Source organism: Sarcophilus harrisii, chromosome 1 (genome assembly GCF_902635505.1).
Source record: "Sarcophilus harrisii chromosome 1, mSarHar1.11, whole genome shotgun sequence".
NCBI lineage: Eukaryota > Metazoa > Chordata > Mammalia > Dasyuromorphia > Dasyuridae > Sarcophilus > Sarcophilus harrisii.
This window is the reverse complement of record NC_045426.1, coordinates 246230289-246254371: the sequence shown is the minus strand read 5'-3', so window position 1 is coordinate 246254371 and position 24083 is coordinate 246230289. Positions and strand designations below refer to the sequence as shown.

The following is a 24083-nucleotide window of genomic DNA, read 5'->3' as shown; positions in this document are numbered from 1 at the left end:
AGTAGATTTATGTCCCTATTTTTCCACATTCTGTGTAGCATTTATCATTTTCCTTTTTTGTCATATTAACCGATTTGAGAGGTGTGAACTCTCACACAAAACCTCAGAACTGTTTTGCACTTCACTAATCATTAGTGATTAAGACCATATTTTTATGTGGCTTTTGGATTTCTTGAATTTCTTCTGAAAACTTCCTGTTCATATCCTTTGACCATTAATTAATTGAGGAATGGCTCTTAAATTTTTATAAATTTCTCTGTTCTCACCTGAGAATAGTCTCAATGAAGATAAACTGGTTGTAAAAGTCTTTTTCTTAATTTCTGCTTCAGGTTTGGTTGATAGAAAGTCTTGAAAATCTGCAAATGTGCAAGTTCATTGAATATCCATTTTTTCCTCATTCTTATTATTATCTTATTATAGATAATTTTGCTGATTATGATATTTATGGCTGGAGGCTTAGTTCTTTTAATGTCAGTTGATATGATTCTAGTATCAGTGGCCTTTTATTGTGGTTGCTGATGAGTCCTGTACAATTCTAATTGCATCTCCAGCATATTTGAATTGTGTTTTTTTTTGCCAAATTTTCTCTTTGATCTGGAGGTTTTGAAATCTGGAAATAATATTCCTATGTGTTTTTTACAAAGGATCTCATTGAGGTGGTGATTGGTGAATTTTTTCTATTTCTATTTTCCCCTTGTGTTCTATCATTCCAGGACAATTTTCTTTGATTATTCCTTGCATTATTGTGCAAGAATAATTATTGTGTTCTTTTTTTGATCACAGCTTTCAGGCAGTCCTATTCTTATATTTTCTCTTCTTGATTTGTTCTCCAGATCTGTCATTTTTCTAAAAAGATGTTTCACAATCTGTTCTATTTTTTTGTTTTTTATAATCTGTTTTGTTATTTCTTGTTCTCTCGTGGCTTCACTGACTTCTCTTGCCAATTCTAATTTTCTTTTTCTTTTCTTTTTTTTTTTTTTGCTAAGGCAATTGAGACTAAGTGACTTGCCCAGGATCACACAGCTAGGAAGTGTTAAATACCTGAGACCAGATTTAAACTCAGGTCCTCCTAACTTAAGAGTTATTGTTCTATCTACTGTATCAATTCTAATTTTCAAAGAATTATTTTCATTTTTAAGATTCTGTATCTCCTTTTTCTAGTTGGTTGAATTTTTTTTTCCATAATCTTGTTTTTCTTGGATTAAAAAAAATTTTTTTCTCAGTATCTCTCATTTGATTTTTAAATTCTTTTTTGAGTTCTTCTATAAATTCTCTCTGGACAGGGAGCTATTTCACATAGAAGATTTTTTCACTTTAGTGTCTTCCTCTGAAAATGTACCCCAGGCTTCCCTGTTCCCATAATAGGTTTCTATGATGGTGTTCTTTCTTCTTTGCCAATTCATTTTTTTTTTTTTTTAATAAGAGGTATTAGTGTAAAGCACCTCTAATCATGGAGTAGAAGGATGATGTCTCAAGTTTTTCTTCAGCTTTCTACTCCAACCAGGAACCCAAAATCAAAAGCTCTACCCTCCAGCAAGTGCCCACAGCCAGCAGTGTTTCTGCCCCACTGCCTCTGTACTTTTGGGAGTGTTGGCTCCTGGCATTCCTAGTTAGCCAAGGTTCCCTCAGTTTTCAAAATCTCAGACCTTTCCACATGCTGTAGGGGAGGTGACTTTCTTCAAATCTTCTTGTTCTGCCCCTAGTGTTCTTGGTTTTTCACCAGTCTATGGTCACCCTGAGGCACAAATTTGTTTTATTTTGGGGGGGAGGGAAATAGGGAGAGCTTGAAATTTACCAACTTACTCCACCATCTACCCAGAATCCCACCCCCCATTTTGTGATTGTAAAGTTGGCCTCTGCTTTTGGTACATTGAAGACTCTGTCCCAAGCTTCTTTCCCTCAGAGACCCTGCAGGGTATCACCACTGGTCTGCTGTGTCAGAGTACAGGCCTTTCATACTGCTGGGAGAGCTGGAGGCCTTAGCTAGCAGTCTGGTCTGTTATGGAAAAGCTAAGATTGCTGATCTATGGTGGTATCTGGGCCCTCCTGCTGGCTTGGCCAGACACTACCTGCCCTGGGCTTGGCTCCCCTCAGTGAGAACAACCTTTCCTTTATTTTAAACATGGTGTCACTCAGGCTGACTTTGTAATATCACCCCTTTGATGCTAGCCACATTCATGAAAAATGACCATGATGTAACTTCTCTTCCTGATCTGGATTGTCAGAGTTTGGGGAGTTCATTTCAGAATAAGGGAGGTGCATAATGGGAAGCAATATAAACATAGACAGCAGGATAAGCATATAATCAAGAAAGTAGGAGATCCAGAAAAATTCAAGAAGCCAATAAGGTAACTACCCAGAAAGGTACAGAGTTGATCTTTCCCCTTCTGAAACTCTCTCCAACCTTTATGACCATGAATGTTATCTGAATCATCTGTAACTCTTGTGCTGAAGTAGCTCTGCTCTACAAAGGCACACACAACCCCCTGGTCAGGCAGGAGGAAGAATAGTGTTAAAAGATTTTGAATGCTACATACAGCCCTTACACAACTAATTATCTCAGTGTTGAGCTCTTCCATGGCTCTCCTGTTTTTGTTGACAGAAGATCATAGAAATTTATTCATAGAATTTTGTGACTATCAACAGATTTTCACCTAGTTGGATTATGAGTGCCTACAGGGAATAATGGTGACCCAGCCTCACCATCCCTGAGACCTACCTTTGTGTTGGGAACTAAGAGTCAGTTTTATGGCCATAAAGTAGAAGCCTTGGGATGCTAACTGGAAGAAGCTAGTACTCTTTAGTCTGGTTCTATTTAATCCTATGCTCACGTGTCCCCCAAAATAGATTGTGTAACATTAGATCTTTCAGACGCTATATACTTACAATCACCTTGTCTGATACTGTGTTGCTGGTTTAGAGAAGGATGTACCTAAGTAGAAGTAGGGTGGGAGAATACAGTCTGAGCAATATTCTTTAGTGTCCCACCAAAAGACTTACGTGGATTGCAGGTGAGGTCCTAATTATAAGAGTGAAATCAACAAGCAGCCCAAGGCCACTGATTGGTGTCCAAGTGCTTTCTCAGTTTAATTGGATGGAGAGACTGTTCTGGGTTTGCTTCCTTAACTGGACCAAGGTCAATCATGGAAGGCTTCAAATGAGCTGATGTATCTGATTCTGTGATTAAGAGCACTGTGGCAGGATGACTGACCTATAGGACTGGATAGGTCCATTCAGAGGGGCTGGAGACCAGATGCCTTCCTGAAGTTGTGAGCCCTAAGTAGTGTCCTGACTCAAATGGACAAGTTCCTGTGAAAGAACTAGCAGAGAGAAATCAGGCTTTCATCTGCTGTAACTAGATTAAGGCAAAATGACAGTGCACAACCCTATGTCCTACCATTTTGAAGGTGGAACACCACAAGGGTAAATATATGAGACCATTTTAACTGTGTTTCCTGGCATAGCTTTCCCCAAGGGTCTTAATTTCCCTAATTAGATATGTAATTCCCTCCAATGTACAGATTAAAATGTTTTTGTAAACTAGCTTTAGACTTGTTTAGTTATTTCTGTGGTAAAGGGTGACCCGTGGTTGCTGTCAGTAGTATACATGGGAGGCTAAATATTATATCTTTGATGAAGTACCTTGCTATTATCTTTGCTCCGGCTTATTGTTACTGAAAGTGCCTCAACCCAAGGATTTAATTAGTCTCTGCATTACCAAAAGACAGATTGTGAAAATCCATAGCAACTAGAGTTAAAGTCAATCTGCAGGTTAAAATGTTAGGAATTCCCACAATCTCCCCCTTTCTGATGATTCTCTTTGACAAAACAGCTTAAGATCACATGTTGGGGGACTACAAAACAACTCATCAGGAAGGGGTAGGGAGTTGGGGTGAATTGCATAACCTGTGAGCTTGAAAGTTCAATACAATCCTAGGCATGGAGTTGCAGATACAGGAGCATTAATCCTTGAGCAATTTCAGCCCCAGTGATTAAGAAAGAATAGTCAAGAAGAGTGCTTGGCAACATTCAGTGGCCCTGGGGCAATTCATCTGGCCACAACCCAGTTGCCATCTTGCAAAAAGGACCATTCTCATAAGATGCATCACAGAAATGGCCTTAGGGAGCAAAAGGGCTTGAAAGAGTTGGTTAATAAGTAGTCATAAACTATCTGCTTACCTTTGCCAGGAACTTGACAGACTCCACAACACAATCTACAGCTTGGTAAAGGAAGCACAAAAATGGAAAGATGTACAAGATGTACAGAACTACTCCCCCACTAACTCCCAGTCCATTTTCATAAGAAGAACTAAACATGAGATCAGGCTCTTCCCAGGGAATGTGTGTGGAGGTGAGGCAGTGAGTGAGCAGTTATATGGTACCTCATCCTTCTTCAGGAGTTCTGGAAGGAGTGACTGCATTTATGACATGAGTGGAGAGATTAGGAGCAGAAAAAAGTTTTGCCTAATAAGCAGCCACCCTGCCAGTGAGGGGAATAGGATTGAGTCTTATACTGGAAATAAAAAAGGCAGCAACAGAAAGAACAAGGGGTTGGGTTTTTTACAAGCTCAACAGTGACCTCACTACACCTTCCTCCACTAGCACAAGTACTAATAAAGAGCTCTCTGATGGGGCTCCAACTTCAATGAAGACTCTTGATGTTACTCCTCTATGTACTTGCACAAAACAGGGGAAAAAAAAAAGGCTCGTCTTAATTTGAGACTCCTAAAGTTGGTAGGATAGCCATCATCATTTCAGGGACCTCTAACTAAATAAGATGAAATACAAGGAAAACTATAACTTCAAAGGGGAGATCTGGCAGTCCTTTCTACAAAAAGATTCTTTACCCACTCTTTGTGTAGGAAAGGCAAGTAATTAGTCCACAACATATTGGGTCAAAGTTATAGTGGCCCACATCTTGTGGATATGCACATCTTGTGGATATGCACATCTTGTAGTTCCTTGTCAAGCAATTCTGCAAATAGAATAGGAGATTCAGGATAATCTTGGAGAAACCTGCTTCAATTAAAAAAACAAAACTGTGAATCAGTCTAATAGAACTCTCAAAAAATTAAAAAAAACAAACGGGTTACAAGTCAAAAAGAATATTCTTTCATACTGTGGGGGATCTTGATGATATAGAAAAAACAGACTCAGAACCAGGGAGACTGTCAGGATGATGACATTGATAGCCCCCAGATGCTAGACTAAACATATTGGCCTATAGGCCTTTCTCATTGACAGTACACAGCTATCCCTATCATCTCAAGATAGATATAAGCCATTTATGAGTTTTTGAATAGCTTCTAAACTGATGTAATATTGCACACAAGGGGGAAATCTCTCTTTAATTTACAACAGCATAGGATTGGCTTGGCTGACCTCATGAAGTATAAGTTTCATAACATGGAAGCAAATAAGACACCAGAGATGCCAGAAATTTCCTTGGATTCCTGTAGAAGACCAAAGTAATTTCTTCTTCTGGATTACAATGAACAGCTGTAAATTTACATAATAATAACAAATAATTATGAAAATGAAGATACAATAACTAGAAGTTAAGGCACTCAGGTCACTTTTTCTGAGACAGTTATTATTCTTTTAGACCTTATCCTTAGAAAGCCTTTAGGGGGGTTATTTAAGAGCAGTCATCATTGCAATTATTTATCCTTTTATAAAAAAAACATACTGGGATAACCCTTGCTTTCTCAATTTCCCTTTCTGATCCTCAGTCTTTTCTACTTTCTTCTTGAATCACCTGATAAACTCATTAATAGTTTTCTCACTCTAGCTGGGGCAGAATTTATTAAATTGCTGATTGACTAACATAAGATGAAGCAATTTAACTTTGCTTACTTTCTGGATTCAGCTAAACAAATTTCTAGATGAAAGCAAACAAATGAATACAGGAAAAAAATCACAATGTTCATCTAAATTTTTAATTAAGTGACATCAACTTTCTCCCAATTTATTAGTTGTTGGGCTAATTTAAAATGTAATAGTATTTTGTTTCCTTGAATATTCCCCATCACTCTCATTGTTCTAATTCCAGTGAGACCACATGATCCTATATTCACCACACAGAATAGGACTTTCTTATCCTTTTTTTGAGGATACCCTTCCAAGTAAGGTTGTGTCTCCTCATGTCTTAATTTCCTTGATGACAAGGACTAGGTCTATTTGAAAGGGTAAAGTGGATTTTTGTCATTATACAGTGTTTCCTGATGAAAAGGAGATGTGCACTTTCTTCTGATCATTCCTTACCAAAAAGGCTCTTAAAGGTGCCATTATATGGTAGTAGCTCTGTAGTTCAGATAGGATCTGCTAATAGAATTGGTAATGAGGATCAGTCTCTGTTTGAAAGTTCTGGCCAATCTATTAGTTTAGGTTCTAGATCTCCCAAGTCTGGATTTTAACATGCACAACTGACAAATTCATCTGGACATATTTGTTTACCATAATTATCTACAAAAGGAGCCCAGCCTAAGCTTTTCTTCAAGTTTTAGACATTGATGGTTTTCCTTTATCTTATAACAGGTCATCTAATGGATAAGGCAGCAGGAAGCTTACTTGTCCAGATCCAATAATGATACCATTATGCCTTGACCGTCCTGTTTCTTGGTGACTTGACATTGGGTCAAGATCACTGTCTTGGCCCTTTTCTGGTCCTATTCCTGTATTTTCCTGAACAAATGATTAAATTAATTTTGGACTTTTGGACTGAAAGCACTGTTCCCCTTTATTCTATCTGACTTTGGGGAGACAGCTGAACACTTCATGGCTGACTGAGTGCTAAGGGTTGATGTCAACCCTGACTGGATAAGGTTGTAATACCTACCCTAGTGCCCACTGCAGAATTGGAATAGGTATGTGAGCAACGGATAGTATGGGAATCATCAAATTGTTAAGAAGAAATGCTTTTTCAGGTCTTCAATGACATAAATGACACAAATAAAAGTAGTTTATTAACATATCAAGGGAGCAGGAAGTTGAAGGAGAATAGAATTGTTATAGAGACTAATAAATAACTTCCACCTAAGGACAAGATTGATAGATAGGAGTATTCTCTTATCTAATTACAAATGCAGAAAGATTTTTTTTAAAGCTGCCATTTCCTATAGGCTGGCTATGTATTGGATCCAAAGATAAAGGTTTAAACATTTAGAGTTACTCAGGATGACTTTTTACCCAAGATCATAGCACTACCAAGTTTCTGAGGCTGAATTCAAAGTAAGATCTTCCTGTCCTGTGCCACCTAGCTGGCTCTCATACATAAAGATTAGCCAGAAAAAAAATAATTTATGAGATCACTTCCAGCTCTAGATCTTTGATTCTAAAATGAATTCCCTTTGCTTAAGTAATTCAAATCCAGTATGCTAGAATGATTTTATTCAGGTAACTGTAAGAAGGTTGTAAGTGATAACGAATATTTGTATACAAACCAAAACCTTTTTATTTCAAATTGTTTGTATATTCACAGCAGTTAAACTGGACTCCTATGACTAGGTAAAATTAACAAGAATATTTTTAAAAGCTGTTTGTGTGAAGAAATAAAAGTATACTTTAATAATCTTGTCAATACAGGTACAGAAAGAAATCTGACTTCCTCTGGTTTCAATAGAACCCAGACTCCTCATCTCCCTAATCCTAGTATCCTATTCTGGACAAAAGAGAATATAAAATTATAAAAAGCAATTAATATTTTGGATTTTTATAATACATATTAAGTTGGGATGCTAGATAGTCTTTTTCTGAAAATTTAGTTGTAATTAAGTCTGTGATTAAGTCTTTTAAAAATACTTTAGGAAAGAGGGAAGTTGTCACTGTAAAGTATATTCTTTATTAGAAATGAAGCTAAAATTCAAATGATATCCAATTCACTTTATTAATATTGAAATCATTGTAGCTTCTCTGAAATGACATTCATCATACCAAAAAAAAGTACATCAAAATTGTAAAATTGCAATTGCAATTGCAAGCATTTATCATAAGTATTTATGTGTTTAAAATGGCAGACCTTCATCACCTCCAGCTGAGATTATTCCAGTAGGTCATTGCCACATCTGTAGTTGTACATAATAGAATAAAAAAATTAATCACACCATAAAAAGCTACTAGGGTGACAGAAATACTCAAGACAGAAAAAACTGCAGGCAAGAACAAAGCAGCGATTCATATGCTATGGAACTATTGTCAGGATCACCAAGAATTCTGAACCAGAAGGGATTAAAACTTAATACTTTAATCTTACAGGGGACAAATATGCAAATTTGCAACAGCAAAAATGCAATCATTTAAATCATAGGTCTGATAGAAAATTTCCTTAAAGTTAATGAAAACAGTGAGGTAACATATCAAAGATTTTGGAAATTTCATATTTATAAACACTTTCATCAAAAGAAAAAGAACAGATTAACAGCCAAGTGATAAAATTCAATATATATATTTACACAGTTAGTGGTTAAATTTTGTTTTGTTTGACAGTGGAATTTGTTTTACTTGCCCTGTCAAGAGAGTAATCAGATATAGGAGGAAGATAAAGCAGGAGGATTTTCCTTTAAAAAATACAAAAAAAATATAACAATAAGAAACATACCAAAATTTATGGAATGAAACCAGAGCAGTCATTAGAACATATCAATCAACAAAAGAAAAAGAATGAATCCAGGAATTGAGCAGAAGATAAATCTATAAAAGCAACAAGTCATAAAAGCACAAATAAATACTATTTCTGAAAATTAATTAAAAATGCGAAAGCAAAAACTACCATATTGAGAAACTTGAAGTTATGAAAAAAGCTGAAAATTATCATGATTAAAGCCAACTTAAATTTACAATGAAAGAAGCAGAAATCAGCAAGTTATTAAAACTATTTTCCTTACTTTCAATTTGCAAGTCTAAATCTTTAAATGTCAACACAATTAATGAAATGGATGAAAATCTATACATTTTAAATAATCCAATATCAGAAAAATTAGTTGAACGAGTCATATATGAATTCTCAGAAAAATTGCTTGTAGTGAGTAAACTCCCTCTGCTGTTAAAGCTCGGTAACTGTTCTTCAGCTTATTTTCTTCGAGAATTGCTTTTATTAAATGTCTTAGTTTTCTTAATTTTTTTTATATTGTACTCAGCAAACTAGAGTCTAGTTTAAATACTGTTAAATTCTACTTCAGTGTAATTGGGAGCCATCTTGATATTCTTTAAAGGATAGATTTTATTTTTGATAGAACAATCTTTTGCGGTAGATCAAGGTCATCGTGATACTGCTGAAGAGAAAAATTTTAATTATAAATCATTATATGTTACACCATCCATATAATAGAATTTTCTTAAATGGCACTTTTTATTCTCTTTCTCTTTACCTCTTTTCAAATACTAAGCAAAGCATTAGATTTTGAATCAGTAAATGATACATATTAATGAATTTGTCAATTTAACTTCACGTCCAAAACATTAATAATTTGTCTGATCTTAATAAAGTCTCTTGCAAATACTATAGTCCTTTCCTCTAAAACAGGATAATTAAATATGCACAAAAATATGTAACAGTGTTGTTGCAAATCAGAGAGCAAATTTAAAAGTGCTGTCTTCCTGGCACTTGGCTAAATACATGGCTCATACTAGGCAATTAATAAATGTTTTTTTAATGCATGAATTATTGAAACTTCTTTTTCTCATTCTCTTTCCATGTCCTTATCTCTCTCTCCCTTTCCTTCTCTTTCTTTTCTTTTTCTTTTCTTTTCTTTTTACAATTAGGATCAAACAATATAAACCAGGACACAGCAAATATGGAAAATGGAGTGAATGAAGGAACCACCAAAATTATTGCACCCGTGCCAGTTAAAAGGTTAGTGCACATTACCAAGGAAATACAATAAATCACAGCCTAGAATAGGGATAAAGGACACCTATTTTAAATGTCAGCAAAGGTAAGAATCTAGTCATTTGATTTTTTTAAAATAAAATTTGTAATTTTCATAAATCAATAACTGTTTTCCAAGGGCACATAGAATCATTGAATTGAAAATTGGAAAGGGGTTGTGTGGAATCCACACCTACAACAATGCAAATAATAACTTTTTTCATGACACTTGCACTTAACACCATAAATGTAAGCAGAACGAACAACACACCAAAATATCAAAAGTAAATGTAATAAAATTCTAAAAATCAAGGGAGACTTGAATGAAGAGATCTGAAAAGATATACCTCCCTTCTCCCATTTCCCCCTTCACCCTCTTCTCCCCCACCCCCATCTACCCTGCCTTGGTGGAGAGAGGTCCAAAATGTTACATATTGCACATGTTTTTATACTTTCCCAATGTATTGTTTTTTTTTAACTCTAAAAACCAATGGATACATGGGATATTGTGGTGTTGTAAGAAACAGAAATCAATAAAAAAAATTATCTCCCATGAAATTCAAACCTTAAGCCTCTTCAGCAGTACAAAATTAATTCAGTCTATTTCAATATCATCCTTGTGAACAATACATATATCTGACATGTTGCCATGTAAAAGTACAGTGCCTATCTGCTCTGAATTAGAAGTGGATTTATCATCTACAACTCAAAACTTCTTTTCACTTTCATTTTCTACTCTTTCTAGCATCCTTTCTTGTTTCTTTTATGATTTATTTTTTCCCTCTAACAATGTGTTAGCAAATATTTAAGATTTCTCTTTTCTCCTTGAAAAGCGTTTTGTACTGGGAACATGGTTGCCAAGTCTATATAAAAAAACTTAATTGTATTCTATTCAATTCTAGTCAATGTATTCCAGTACTCCATGTTTTGTATCTACAATTTTATAGGCATTTATTATATCAGTTATATAGGTCAGACCTATTGATCATTTTCCCTATTTTCAATTTGCAAGTCTAAATCTTAAGTATATGATTTGAACCACAATCAGGTCTATCTCTTGTAGTAAACTGCATAGAGTTTCTTCAGCTTTGGTTGCAAAGTTATAATCGATCTGATTTCAATATTGGCCATCCCGTGATGTCCATGTAAAGAATTACCTTTTAGGCTATTGAAAAGGGATATTTGCCATGATCAGCAAAGAATTATCTTGACAAAACTCTATTAGTCTCTGTCCTGCTTCATTTTGGACTCTGAGACCAAACTTCCCTGTTATTCCAATTTTCTTTGATTTCCAATCCCCTAGGATGAAAATGACATCTTTTCTTGATATTTCTAGAAGATGTTATAGGTTATCATGTAATGATCAGCTTTTGCCTTTTTGACATTCCTGGTTGGAACATAGACTTGTATTATTTGAGATTGTATCTGATTACCACTTCTCTTCCTCTGTCTTCCAGCTATGAGGTTACTCTATTTCTTTTAAGGGATTTTTGCCCACATACTAAATGTAATTTTCATCTGAATTAAAATCACCCACTCTCATCTATTCACATTCATCAATACTCAATCTTTCCTTCACCCATTTGATCATTACCAGCTAACATTCAGAAGAATGGTGCATGACTGAATGACAAAACAACAACAGAGCCCAGAAATACCAGCTATCAAACTATAACACAAAGCAGTCAACATCAAAACAATGATAAACTAAGTTCCAACACATGATTTCAAAAGCACATTGGAAAGGACAAAGGAGAAAAACCTAGCCATTACCCTTAAATGATTGGATAAAATCAATGTAGCACTTCCAAGAAATATAACTTAGTTCTTAATCTGCTTTTGAACCCAGTTTTCTGTTTAAAAAAAAAAAAAAAAAATCCTTCTGCTTCTATAGGGCAATAAAGAAAGAAAAGAGAATCCATTTCCTTAGAATACATACATAATAAACTCATGTTGCTGTTGTTCAGTTCAGTTGTATCTGATTCTTTATGACCCCCATGGACAATAGTAGTAAACCTGATCCTTCTATTCCCCACTATCTTCTAAAGTCTGACTGCAAACTCATGTTCGTTGCTTTCATGACACTGTCTATCCATCTCATCTTCTGCCAACCAGTTTTCCTTTTGCCTTCAATTTTTCCTAGCAGAGTCTTTCCCCATGAGTCCTGTCTTCTCATGTTCAAAATACTGAAGCTTTAGCTTTAGTATTTGTCCTTCTAATGAATAATCTAAAATAATTTCTTCTAAGTATTGACTTATTTGATCTTGCTGTCCAAGAGACATTTTCAGGGAAGAAATGTTTCTTTGTCAGGAATTAGGAATAGAAATTCAATTTGGAATTTCAAGATATGGCCAGAAAATGTCAATTTGGATTGCCTTAGACTTAAGTATTGGATTATACTGTATAGCCAGGGTTAGAACTCAAGAACATTCCTGTCACTATAAGAAAGCAAATAGTTGACCTCAATAGGAAATTGCAGGTTTGGCTCCTTTATCCCTCTCTTCATTATACTGTCCCTCTTCCCTGAGCAAGCTGCTTATGCTTAAGGATACAGGCCATTCAATATATGGGAATTTCTTCCAGTGCTTCAAGTCTAATTCTTGCTGAATTGAAACAGCATAAGCAGAAATGAAAAACAAATTATTCTTTGAGAGTGCGACGGATTATTTTAAGTCACATAAAGTTAACTGAAGAAACTTGTATATTAATTAATGCTTTTTTTCAATTTCTCTTTTATGTGTTGATTTGGATTTTTCTTTTTCAATTAAAAGCTTTAAGAAGTCAAAATTTGAAAATAGCCCTGAAACCCAAAGAAGCAAAACAAATGCACCGTGGGAAGAAAATGGACCTCAGGGGTAAAGTTTATCATTGTTATCATTTTCAACCATAGACTGTATCAAAGGAGATCATACGAATAAGGGAGTTTGATTGCCTGTCAGCTAGCTATCAGCATGTAAATCATGAAGATCCTAAATCTTCAGGAACCAGAGAAGCTCAGTAAAGGTTTCAACAGAACATATAACAATATAAAACACTGCTAGAAAGTCTTACACAAAAATTAGCTTATGCTAATTAACCACACAATATCAAGAATATTCTGATTAGTCAGAATTTTCTCTTTTTCAATGTCTATTTTTTTTTATTATAACTTTTTGTTTACAAGTTATATGCATGGATAATTTTACAGCATTGACAATCACCAAACCTTTTGTTCCAATTTTTCCCCTCCTTTCCCCATCCCCTCCCCAGATGGCAAGTTGACCAATACATGTTAAATATGTTAAAGTATAAATTAAATACAATATAAGTATATATGTCCTAATAGTTATTTTGCTGTGCAAAAAGAATTGGACTTTGAAATAGTGTACAATTAGCCTGTGAAGGAAATCAAAAATGCGGGTGGACAAAAATTTAGGGATTGGGAATTCTGTGTAGTGGTTCAGTCATCTCCCAGAGTTCTTTTGCTGGATGTAGCTGGTTCAATTCTTTATTTAATGGACTATTTAATGGAAAGTTTGATTGTTAATGTAAGAATTTACAAGGTAAATGTTCATATCCACTAACAATACTTACAAGCTGGTTAAGTCAGTTAATTAATCTTATTTTTCTAATGTGTAAATCAAAATGCATGTATTATCTATCTGACAGTTATTATGAGAGGAAGGGTTCCCTTTAAAACTTTAGAACCCTATGAAATTATAATAATTCCTGTTATCATTATTACTTATTTTTAAAAGCCATGTTTAGTTTAGGATTTCTTATAACAAAGATAATTTCATTTATAACCTCTTATCAGGTTCTAAGTATTTTTGGTATATCCATTTAATTTCATATGTTTATCCCTGCAAATAATGTTGTCTCATGTTGATTCATTTCTTTTGCTGTCTTTGCGAGGGTAGAAAACTATATTATTTTTAAACAAAATGGAGTTTTATAAAGATGTTTTTGGGTTGGGCTGCAGGTTGAATCTGCAGGTTTTAATTGTTTACTGTTATATTCTTAACTCCAGAGGACTCTACAATTGTTCCAATGACCGTAATAAATCACCAAAGTTTCCTTATTCGCGAAGACGAAACCCATCTGGCAGTAGTGACCATGAGCCTGGACAGCCAATTAGGAGAAGGTAAGTAGAACATTTCAACCCATGAACTCTTGTGTCACAATCCCTTTTTTTCCCCTCACATTTGTCCATATGTCAACACCCTTTTATATATCCATCCATAGATTTTTGTTCCCACATTTTAAACTTACTTCTCTGATTTACAAAATCACCAAGCTTTATCTTTGAGCCAACCAAATGCTTCACCAGAATAGCTCCGCAAGAAACATTCATCAGAAGTATGTTTTCACACCAATTAACCTAAATAGTTTTCTAAGAGATATTGATCCTTTCCAAAAATTACAACCAGACTCCGAAATACCGAAATATTAATTAATAGTATAACATAACAATGAGGCTCTGACAATCTGACTTTTGAAGCTAAGTGAAACCCTTTATCTTCTTGAGGACTAGAAAAGGCAATACTAATAGTTTATAATTGTGGAATCAAATTATAATTTTTAGACATATACTGTCTGTATTAAAATTCAAGATGAAAAATACTCAAAACTTTATGCAAGAAAATACATAATTGTTATAATTTATATATCACTTTAAGATTTACAATATGATTCACAAATTTCAGCTATCCTTCCAACAGCTCTGAGGGAAATACTATTCGTATCCCCATTTTACAAATGAGAAAACTGAGGATTAGAAGCTAGATGCCATGCCCAGGGTTATACATCTAGTTTAAATGTGAGTGCAATTTTAATTTGTCTTCCTCTGTACCATCTAAATCCCTTTATGCAAGTTAAGAAACTGTTTACTTAATACATATAACATTCCCTAACCAGGATTGTGTGTATTTAATTTGTACTGGACACAGCATCAAGATTCTAGGGGAAGGAGGACAGATCTGTTTGAAAGTGAATGTAAAAAATGTCAATAAAAGAAAAAGATTAATAAAATTAATCATTAAAGTTAACTACAATAAAGGGACTGAGGCAGATCTCTGAGCCAATAGCACTTTAGTAAAAGGTGCATGATCCCCTCTATTGAAGTAGACCTCAGATCTTCCTCATGATCTGAGGTGCCTCCTTTCATAGCTCTATTTTTATAAGACTAAAGGTCCAGTCATTGCAGAATAATTCCATTGATTGACATGTAATATATAAGTTAAAATAAGCAAAATAACATGTAAGCAGGGTCACAATTTGAGTGAAGTAAGGAATATCTCTACACAAAATGGACAGGCTTCCCCTTAGTTTTGGGCAGGAGGAAATGGTACAACTTATCTCAGGTAGTGACCTAAGTGATCTTAAGATGGTCCCTTGCTCCTATTGGACAAGAGATTTGTCCAGAGGTACAAAATATTTTACAGGACTTTCCATATAGTTGAATCATCTCTGTTACACTGGGCTTATCATGACAAGGAAAAACAAGCGTGGAGGGCCTTTGGTTAACTTCTTATAGTTAAGCAAATGAACTTAGAATTTGCAGCTCACAGTTCTGAGGTCTAATATACAGAATTTTGATATAATTCCATGAAATTGATTTATATTCGTTGGAATAGAATGAGTCAAAATGAATTACTTCTTTTTTTATTTAATAATAATAGCTTTTTGTTTCTCAAAATATATGCAAAGATAATTTTCAACATTCACCCTTGCAAAACCTTGTGTTCCAAATTTTTCTGCCTCCTTCCTCTTCTCCCCCTTCTCCCCAGACAGCAAGTAACCCATATATGTTAAACATGTGCAATTCTTCTAAACATATTCAAATGAATTACTTCTCACATTACTTATCCTGAGTTGCTGAGCTATAGGTGTAAAGCTCTTTTTTTTTTTTCTACCTGACATCTCTTGTGACTTCATTTCTAAGATCTTTAGCCTTCCATCTCCCAACTCTTTTTTTTTTTGTACAAAGTTAATAGCAAACAAACTAGATATAGTTTTATAAAACTCTTTGCTAATGTTAATGATTTTAAAAGTAAAAAAAGGCTAGATATCTGAATGGAGCATGATTAGGAAACAATTCTGAGCTGTATACTGAGATTGAACTAATCAGTCACAGAAATAAAAATAAGGAATTGAAAGAGGAGTAATGGGCCTTCCATTTAGGGTCTGGGAATCTGGAATGAGCCAAATGACCCCCAAAATAGCACTTGCTTTGAGATTAGAAATTGTTTTGTTTTGCTTTCTCTAGGCTGGGTAGTTATCTAAGCATAACTTTGCATAATTAAGGAGTTTACAAAATACCTCCTGGTAGTATGGTCTCTGAGAGAGCATCTTATATCTTCTATATCCTTTCAAGTTATTTTTACCGATTAGCATATGTTTTTGTTCAGTCTGGAAGACCTTATGGCCCTAATTTTTATGGGATTTTCTTGACAAAGATTTTAGAGTGGTTTTCCATTTCCTCTCCAGTGTCATTATTTTACAGTTGAGGAAACTGAGGCAGACAAAAGTTAAATGACTTGCCTAGAGTCACAAGGTTAGTTAATGTCTGAGATTGCTTTTGAACTCATTGATGTCTTGACTCCAGGTCCAGTACGTTCTCTGCTACATCATGTAAGTGTCCCAAATACATGTGTAAAACCCTTGATTATAATGATAAGCAGCTGAAAATAAAATAGTCTAATGAAAGAAGTTAAAGAGGAATTCAAAAACCAAATAAGAGAAATCAAGGAAAAATTTGGGAAAAAAAAGCAATCTAAGAAAATTATGAAAAGAAAATTAACTATTTATTTTAAAAGGTCCAAAATCTTAAGGAAGAAAAAATAACTACTAGAAAACTAAAATTAGGCAAGTGGAATTGAATCATGTTATAAAACATTAAGAAATAATAAAAATAGAAAAATAAAAGAGAATCTTAAACATCTCATTAGAAAAACAACAGATTTGCTGAAAAGATCTAAAAGAAACATTATAAGAATTCTTAGATTACCTGGAAATTATGATATTAAAAAAAAATAACTTCTGGATTATAAGAAATTATCCAGGAAATCTGTCCTGAAGTTCTGGGACAAAAGGATAAAGTAGAAATAGGGGAAAAAAAAAAAATCTACCCTTCATCAATTGAAAGAGATCCCAAGAGGAAAACTTACAAGAATGTCATAGCCAACTTTCAAAATCCCCAGGTTAAGAAGATAAATATCGCATGCAACAAGAAAAAAACAATTTAAATACTGCAGTAATATAGTCAGGATGTCAGAAGACCTAGCAGCTTCTATAATAAAAAGTGATAGGTCCTGGGGCATTATATTTTGAAAAGCAAAAGAGCTGGGATTGTGTCCAAAAATAACTTACCCAGCAAAATTAAGGGTAGAACTAGATGAAAAAAAAAAAAAAAAAAAAAAAAAAAAAAAAAAAAAAAAAGGATATTTGGGAAACTAAAAGACTTTCATGTATTTGTAACAAAAAGATCAGAAATCAATGTAAAATCCAATATAAAAGATCTAGAAGAAATATAAAAAACCCAGTAAAGATAAATTACATAAGTCACTCATTAAGATCAAAACTATTTCCTTGTTATATATAACCTAAAATTCAAAAATTTCAAAAGCAAATGTGGGAAAAAAAACCCAAAAAACAAATGTGAATCTTATCCATCCCCAGAGAAGGAACTGATCAAGTTTAAATATATATCAAAGTGTTGAGGTGTGAAAAATGAGGGTTGAGAGATCCCCTGACAGCAATGAGATCCCCTTGACCAGTCTGCAGGCTTTGGGAAAGAATTCACAAACCCGAATAAATGAGGCAAGAGGTTTATGGCAAAGAATGGGTTTATTACTCTAAGAAAACAGCAGGAACATAACTATCCCCAGTGTCTGATAAAGTGAAAATATTAGCCAGCAAAATCCTTTTAGGATAATTTTTGCAAAGATGGGTGTATACTTAGTGGGCTTTCCTGATTAGGAATTGGCAGTGATAGACTGACAAACCCTTGGTTTTTATCAGGTTTATCAGATTAAGTTTTGGTTTGGAGCTGGGGAGCAGTCTGAGGGACTAATCTTCAGTCCAGTAGAGGGTGGTGATTATGCCCCTGGCCAAGATCTCCAAGTGAATGAGATTAGTTATCAGGGAGTTTCCCCTATGGACAAAAGAGTAGGAACCCTCCCAGAGGCCAAGAGCCTTTGAAACTCTGGACCTCCCAAAGATTCCTTTCTAACCCTTTCCCCCCACCAAAAAAAAAGATTAAAGAGGACCCAGTTTACATCAGAAGCATTCTCTTATTACTCTCTCTCTTTATTTTTAATTTAATTTTTTGAGGAGTTTCATTTTCATTAGTGAGATTTATGTTTTCTTTCACAACTTAAATTTTTTGGAAAGTTTTGCATAACTTCACGCGTGGTTTCTTAATTATGGGTGGGATAAGGGAGAGAACCTAGGACTCAAAAATATTAAAAACTTGTTATGTATGAAAATCTTAACAGTATTCTTAAAACTGCCATCATTATTAAAGTAGTATGAAAGAAAGGTTGGGGCTGAGTTGTGTATAATGGAGTAATTCTAAAAACAAAATTGGGTAGGAAAAGGTAAAAAGAAGCAATTATCTTATTAAAATAAGGAATGAAGAGAAAATGGCTAAACAGGTGGCTATGAAGGGATGATAATGTTGGAAATTTACTCTTATTTGGGTTTAAGAAGAAACAAAATATACATGGAAGGGTGTAGAGGTATTCTGAAATTGTAGAAAGGTGAGAAAACTGGAGGGCTAGATAGGGAGGAACTTTTAGAAGGGTATATAGAACAAGTTTAGGAAAGTGGGGCAAGAAGATAAGGGATTATTCTAGAGGTGAGTAAAATAAGGAATAGGAAGATAAAGAGAAAAAATAAAGTAACAGAAATAGGGTTTTAAAAAAAAGCTGAGAAAGAAAATACTGAGTAAAAGTAAGATGGAGGGGAACTTACAAATAGTAATAATAACTTTGAATATGAATGGGATGAACTCATCCATAAAATGGAATTGGATAGCAGAATGGATTAAAAATCAGAACCCAACACTATGTTGTTTACAAGAAACACATTTAAGAATGATAGATACAGAGATTTAAAGTGGAGGATTGGAGTACAATTTATTATGCTTCAGCTGATGCAAAACAATGCAGGGGTAGCAATTATGAGTTCAAAGTTATGGCTGAAATAGATTTAATTAAAGGAGTTAAATAGGTTAACTCCATTTTGATAAAAGATACCATAGAAAAATAAAGGAGTATCAATACTGAACCTATATGCATCAAGTAATATAGCAGGAATATTTTTGCTATTTCTTCAAATTTTAAATTTTAAACTTTTTAAAGAAAAGGTAAATGAATTACAAATGGAGATAGTACTGTAGTATTACAATAGTAGGAGACTTTAGTCTTCCCTTCTTAGAATAAACTAATCAGAAATATATTAGAAAGAAGTCAAGGAAACAAATAGAATTTTGAATAAGTTGGACATGATTAATACCGGAGAAAACTGAATGAAAATAGAATGGTACTTTTACAAAGATTAGCCATAGATTAATATACAGCAATTTTATAGTTAAAAGCAGAAAAGTAGAAATTTTAAAAGTTTCCTTTTCAGATCACAATATAATAAAGATTATATTTAATAAAGGACTATGAAAACATTGGTTAAAAACTAATTGGAGATTAAACAACCTAATCTTAAAGAATGAATGTTTTTTTAAAAAATCATAGAACAATCAATAACTTCATTAAAGATAATGGCATCAATAAGACAACATATCAAAATCTCTAAATTTTAGCAGTAATCAGAGGAAAATTTGTATTTCTAAATGCTTATATGAATAAAATAGGAAAAGAGCAAACTAATGAATTAATTAAATTAATTAAAAAAATTTAAATCCCCAATTAAACACTGAAACTTAAAAGTGAGTAATAAAACTGAATGTAAGAAATTGAATTAATAAATAAAACAAGAAGTTGGTTGTATAAAAAAATAAATAAAAGGATAATTGGCTAATTTGATTAAAAAAAGAGAGCAAACCACTAGTATCAAAAATAAAGGCTAAATATACTATTAACAAGAGTGAAATTAAAGCAATTATAAGAAGTTATTTTATCCAATTACATGCCAATATACTTAACAATTTAAGTGAAATTTAAGGATATTTATGAAAAATATAAATTGCCTAAATTAACATAAGAGAAATAGAATATCTAAATAATACACGTGGGAAGGAAAAAAGATTGTAAAAATTATTGCTCTATATTGGTCCTGAACATTGAATCTTTTTCTATTATCAATAGGACTTGCCCTTGGGTGCTCTTCCTATATAAAATAATTAATTCTGGTTTGCCATTAAATTGGATCAGTTCGAGGAATTTGGGGTAGCTGAGTGGCCACCTGAAACACTTACTATGTGATCCCAGGCAAGTCACTTAACCCTAGTTGCCTTTGTTTCCTCAGCCTATAAAGAACTGAAGAAGGAAATGGCAAACTACTCCAGTATCTTTGCCATTAAGAATCAGACATGATTGAAAGGACTGAAATCATTCAAATCATTTTAGGCTTAATGGTCATTGTGTGTCAGTCTGTGACAGAAGAAACTTGGGCCAAGTTTTAAAAAGTCATCTCTTTTGTTAATGGTAATTTCTGATTAGTTTTTTCTTTGTTGACTGATCATAATCTACTTTAACTTATTTTTTTCTCCCTCAGGAAAGCACGTAACAGTGGTGAAGACTCAGATCTAAAGCAAAGGAGAAGGTAAAACAAATAGATTACTAGACAATTTTTCATCTTGAGCAGTAATAGTAATAATATTCAAATTGGAACATAAGGGTATACCTGTGTTAGTCTTTCTTAAAATTTTTATTTTCTAAACTTTTGAAAATGTGTTTAGTTTTTTTCTCTTCTAGTTTGTTAAAGATTCTTCAGTAATTCTCTGTTTAATTCACTTTTGCTCCTTGATGTGATTTATATTTTCACTTTATCAGATACTGGGGATAGTTATGTTCCTGCTGCTGCAATATGGCAGCAAACTAAATCTTCCCTTTCTCTTCTTTCTAGGAACTTTCCAAAGATGATAGATTTTGTTTTATTTTTTAAGATGCTTGATTTTAATTGAAGAAATATTAATTTAGTCAATGAGAGCTAAATAAAACTTTTGATTTTTTAGTGTTTATATTGTAAAAAAGAATTCTTGGAGGCATCATTCAAAGTGTTTGGGGGTTTTTTCTTCCTAAAAATAACACTTGTCCTAATTTTTATGGGTATTTTTTCTGTAGATCCCGGTCACGATGTAACACAAGTAGCGGTAGTGAATCTGAAAATTCTAATAGAGAACATCAAAAAAAGAGAAACAGGTAATGTTTTGATCACCATAGTTAACTCTGAAATTGAATTCTGTAGTTAGTTGTCATTTTATATTTCCTATATACAATTAAATCCAATATTCCACCCATTAAGGAGAGGGATTCTGCTGTTATAGTGGAAATAGGAAGGATGGCATTTTGATCCACCCACTCATTAACTCACTCCTGGAAGCTCAGAACTGTGCTAGTCAGCTCTCATTTCTCCAGAATTTGTCATGGTCTTTACCTATAGTTGCTTCACAAGTATTGATCAAGACTCAGTGCACATTCAAAATCACCAATTAGGTGAATGCTAGGGCCACCTGCCTCCACGTACCTTACTTAGTTCGTGATCCCCTCTGAGAGTCAACCTTAAAAATTCCAGGAATCTCCAGCCAGAGTTTCAAAATATTCCCTTACAATTTACTCAGGATTCACACCTGAATACATGTGGCCATATCATCTTAATGACTCAAACCAAACACTTGCAATCCTTACACTCAAAATAGTCAATTAAGGCATGGCTTCCTAACTATTTCAATTACCAGTTTCAGGTGACTCTCCAAACTGTTTTTATAAGATCTTTGCTGAAGGTGGGGGACAGGAAATACTATGGACAACTTTAAGCCCTCTTTGAAATGGTTCGAAGCTTCTCCCTCTTTAGTGTAATTCACTAAAATTCTACCTACAAAAGTCTTCCCTGTAGATGGAAATACTATCATGGTCCATTGATTATCTTTTTCCTTAACTGGATTGTAAAACATCGCAGAGCTGGATTGTCAACCAAATTTTTGGTTTGGGGAATCTTCTTCCTCTTAATGACATCTTGTGGATCCAGCATCATACATGCATACATACACACACACACACATACACACACACACACACACATATTTTAAATTAGACCTTAAGTTTCCACTTAAGAAAGTGGTTGAAATATTATTCTTTAAAACACGTCTGTTTTCTTTCCATGGATAAAGATCTTAACTTGTCCTTGCTTTAATAAGTGATTTCATGATTACTGTAGTCAAAGGGCTTTATCATTTGCTGGACAACTTTCTTGGTAGTGACCCTTTGATGAAAATCTTTCAGAGGACTCATATCTGTTGTAGAGAAGATCAGTTAGAGCCTAAAGTGCCACTGGAATAGCCTTTAAGAGCTCAAGATAACTTGTGACATAAGGGTCTTGAAGCTGTAATATAGCAGAATTATACAAACATAAACAATACACATTTACATAACTTCACATATATATCTAAACATAAGTATGTTTTTTAAACATACACATATGCTTGTATCTATCTAGACCTAATCCTCCCTCCAGTAAAATCCTAGTATATAAAGCTTCCTTAGTACTGCTCACACTATTCTTTGTTTACCATAACAATTAAAGTCCATTCTGTATTTCTTATTCTTTTTGCCATCTTTAGTTGATATATTTTAAAATCTGAACTGGTTGGTTTCTTTTAGACAACTCTCATTTTTCTTCCTCACTTGAATTCTTTCCCTTAATAACTTCAGAATTTCATTCTGAACCCATATCCAACTTACATCCTTCCTCTTCATTCTTTGTAATTATCTCTCCCCAAATCTAGGGTATATGTGAGATTATTCATGACTTTCTTCTGTATCATAAACTTTAAAAGGGAATGAGGTTATTTCACCCTAAGGTTCCCATTATTTCTAACCCAGCTGCAGAATAATGTTCTAATAGTGAGAATAAGATTCAGAATGTAATATTTTCTTTGTTAGGAAAGAATGAAATTATCATTCAAGCAAGTCAGCAAGTTATTAGATGGTTTTGGAATCACTGAAGGAAGCAGGGTAGAAAAAGAATTTCAGTGTCTATTCTCACCCCATCTTAATGCCCTACAGGAGAATCTTGGTGAGGGACAAAAAGTTTAGATTGTCAGTGTCTTAATAACATCACTGGCACAGTGGTGGTTTCTAACAGGATCTTCATCAGGAGCCAAGGACAAATGAGATACAATCAGGAAAAGCATCTTCAAAACTTTTAACAAAGAGACCAGAAGAAATCTGCATTGCCTAATTGGAATATTGTTGTTTGTGTTGTTCAATTGTGTCCAACTCTTCAGGAACTCTTCAAGGAGTTTTCTGAGCAAACACATTGAAGTGGTTTGCTTATTTCCATCAATAGCTCATTTTATATTATATAATATATAATTGAGGAAATTGAAGCAAATAGGATTAATTGACTTAATAGGGCCACAAAGCTAGTGTCTGAGGCTCCTTTGAATTCATGAACATGGATCTTGAGGAATTCTATCACTATACTACCCATCTGTCTCCCTAAGTGGAATAAGTCAAATTAGGCCAAAGAAGCTCTTACTTTGAGAGCCATGGAAAAAAAGCATGATATATTGGAGATGGTTTGGAATTGATTTATTGTCATTGTTGTGGATTGGTTTGTTGTTGTGGTTGTTTGTCTTTCCTTCAAGAAGACTATGACATTAGGGTGGTGAGGCCATCACATGCAAGAAATTAGATTTCAGTGAGTGCTGTGCAAAGTCACCTGCCTTACTTTCCCTTCTAGAGCTATCCATTGGCAAGATACAGATCAGGAAGACCGGAGATGGCTCTGGATGCAATGGGAGACCTTGACCATTTTAAATTAAGGTCTTCACAGGTCTCAGTTTGACTGAGGCAACATCCATTTGGTAGCAATTGAGGTGAAGAATGATCTCTTTCACCTGGTCAAAAAAAAAATCTAAATCTGGGAAGGGAAACTCCTCAGGGCTTCTAGCCAGAACACAAATGATTGCTATTTACATTCATTCTGAGTCAATCAGGACCCAAATAATGAACAAATGGGGCTTGGCCTGAGACCTATTGTTGGCCAATTTTTTTTT

At 34.0% G+C, this 24083-nt stretch overlaps 1 protein-coding gene across 1 annotated transcript in view; it reads left to right on the top strand.

Annotated features, from left to right (window-relative positions):
- EPB41L4A (erythrocyte membrane protein band 4.1 like 4A) overlaps positions 1-24083 on the top strand; it is a 168324-nt gene that overhangs the window by 125719 nt on the left and 18522 nt on the right. The window contains exons 13-17 of the mRNA XM_031939383.1: positions 9760-9850; positions 12637-12720; positions 13875-13988; positions 20579-20626; positions 21148-21225. Coding sequence (XP_031795243.1) covers positions 9760-9850; positions 12637-12720; positions 13875-13988; positions 20579-20626; positions 21148-21225 — 415 coding nt within the window. The remainder of the gene's footprint in view (positions 1-9759; positions 9851-12636; positions 12721-13874; positions 13989-20578; positions 20627-21147; positions 21226-24083) is intronic.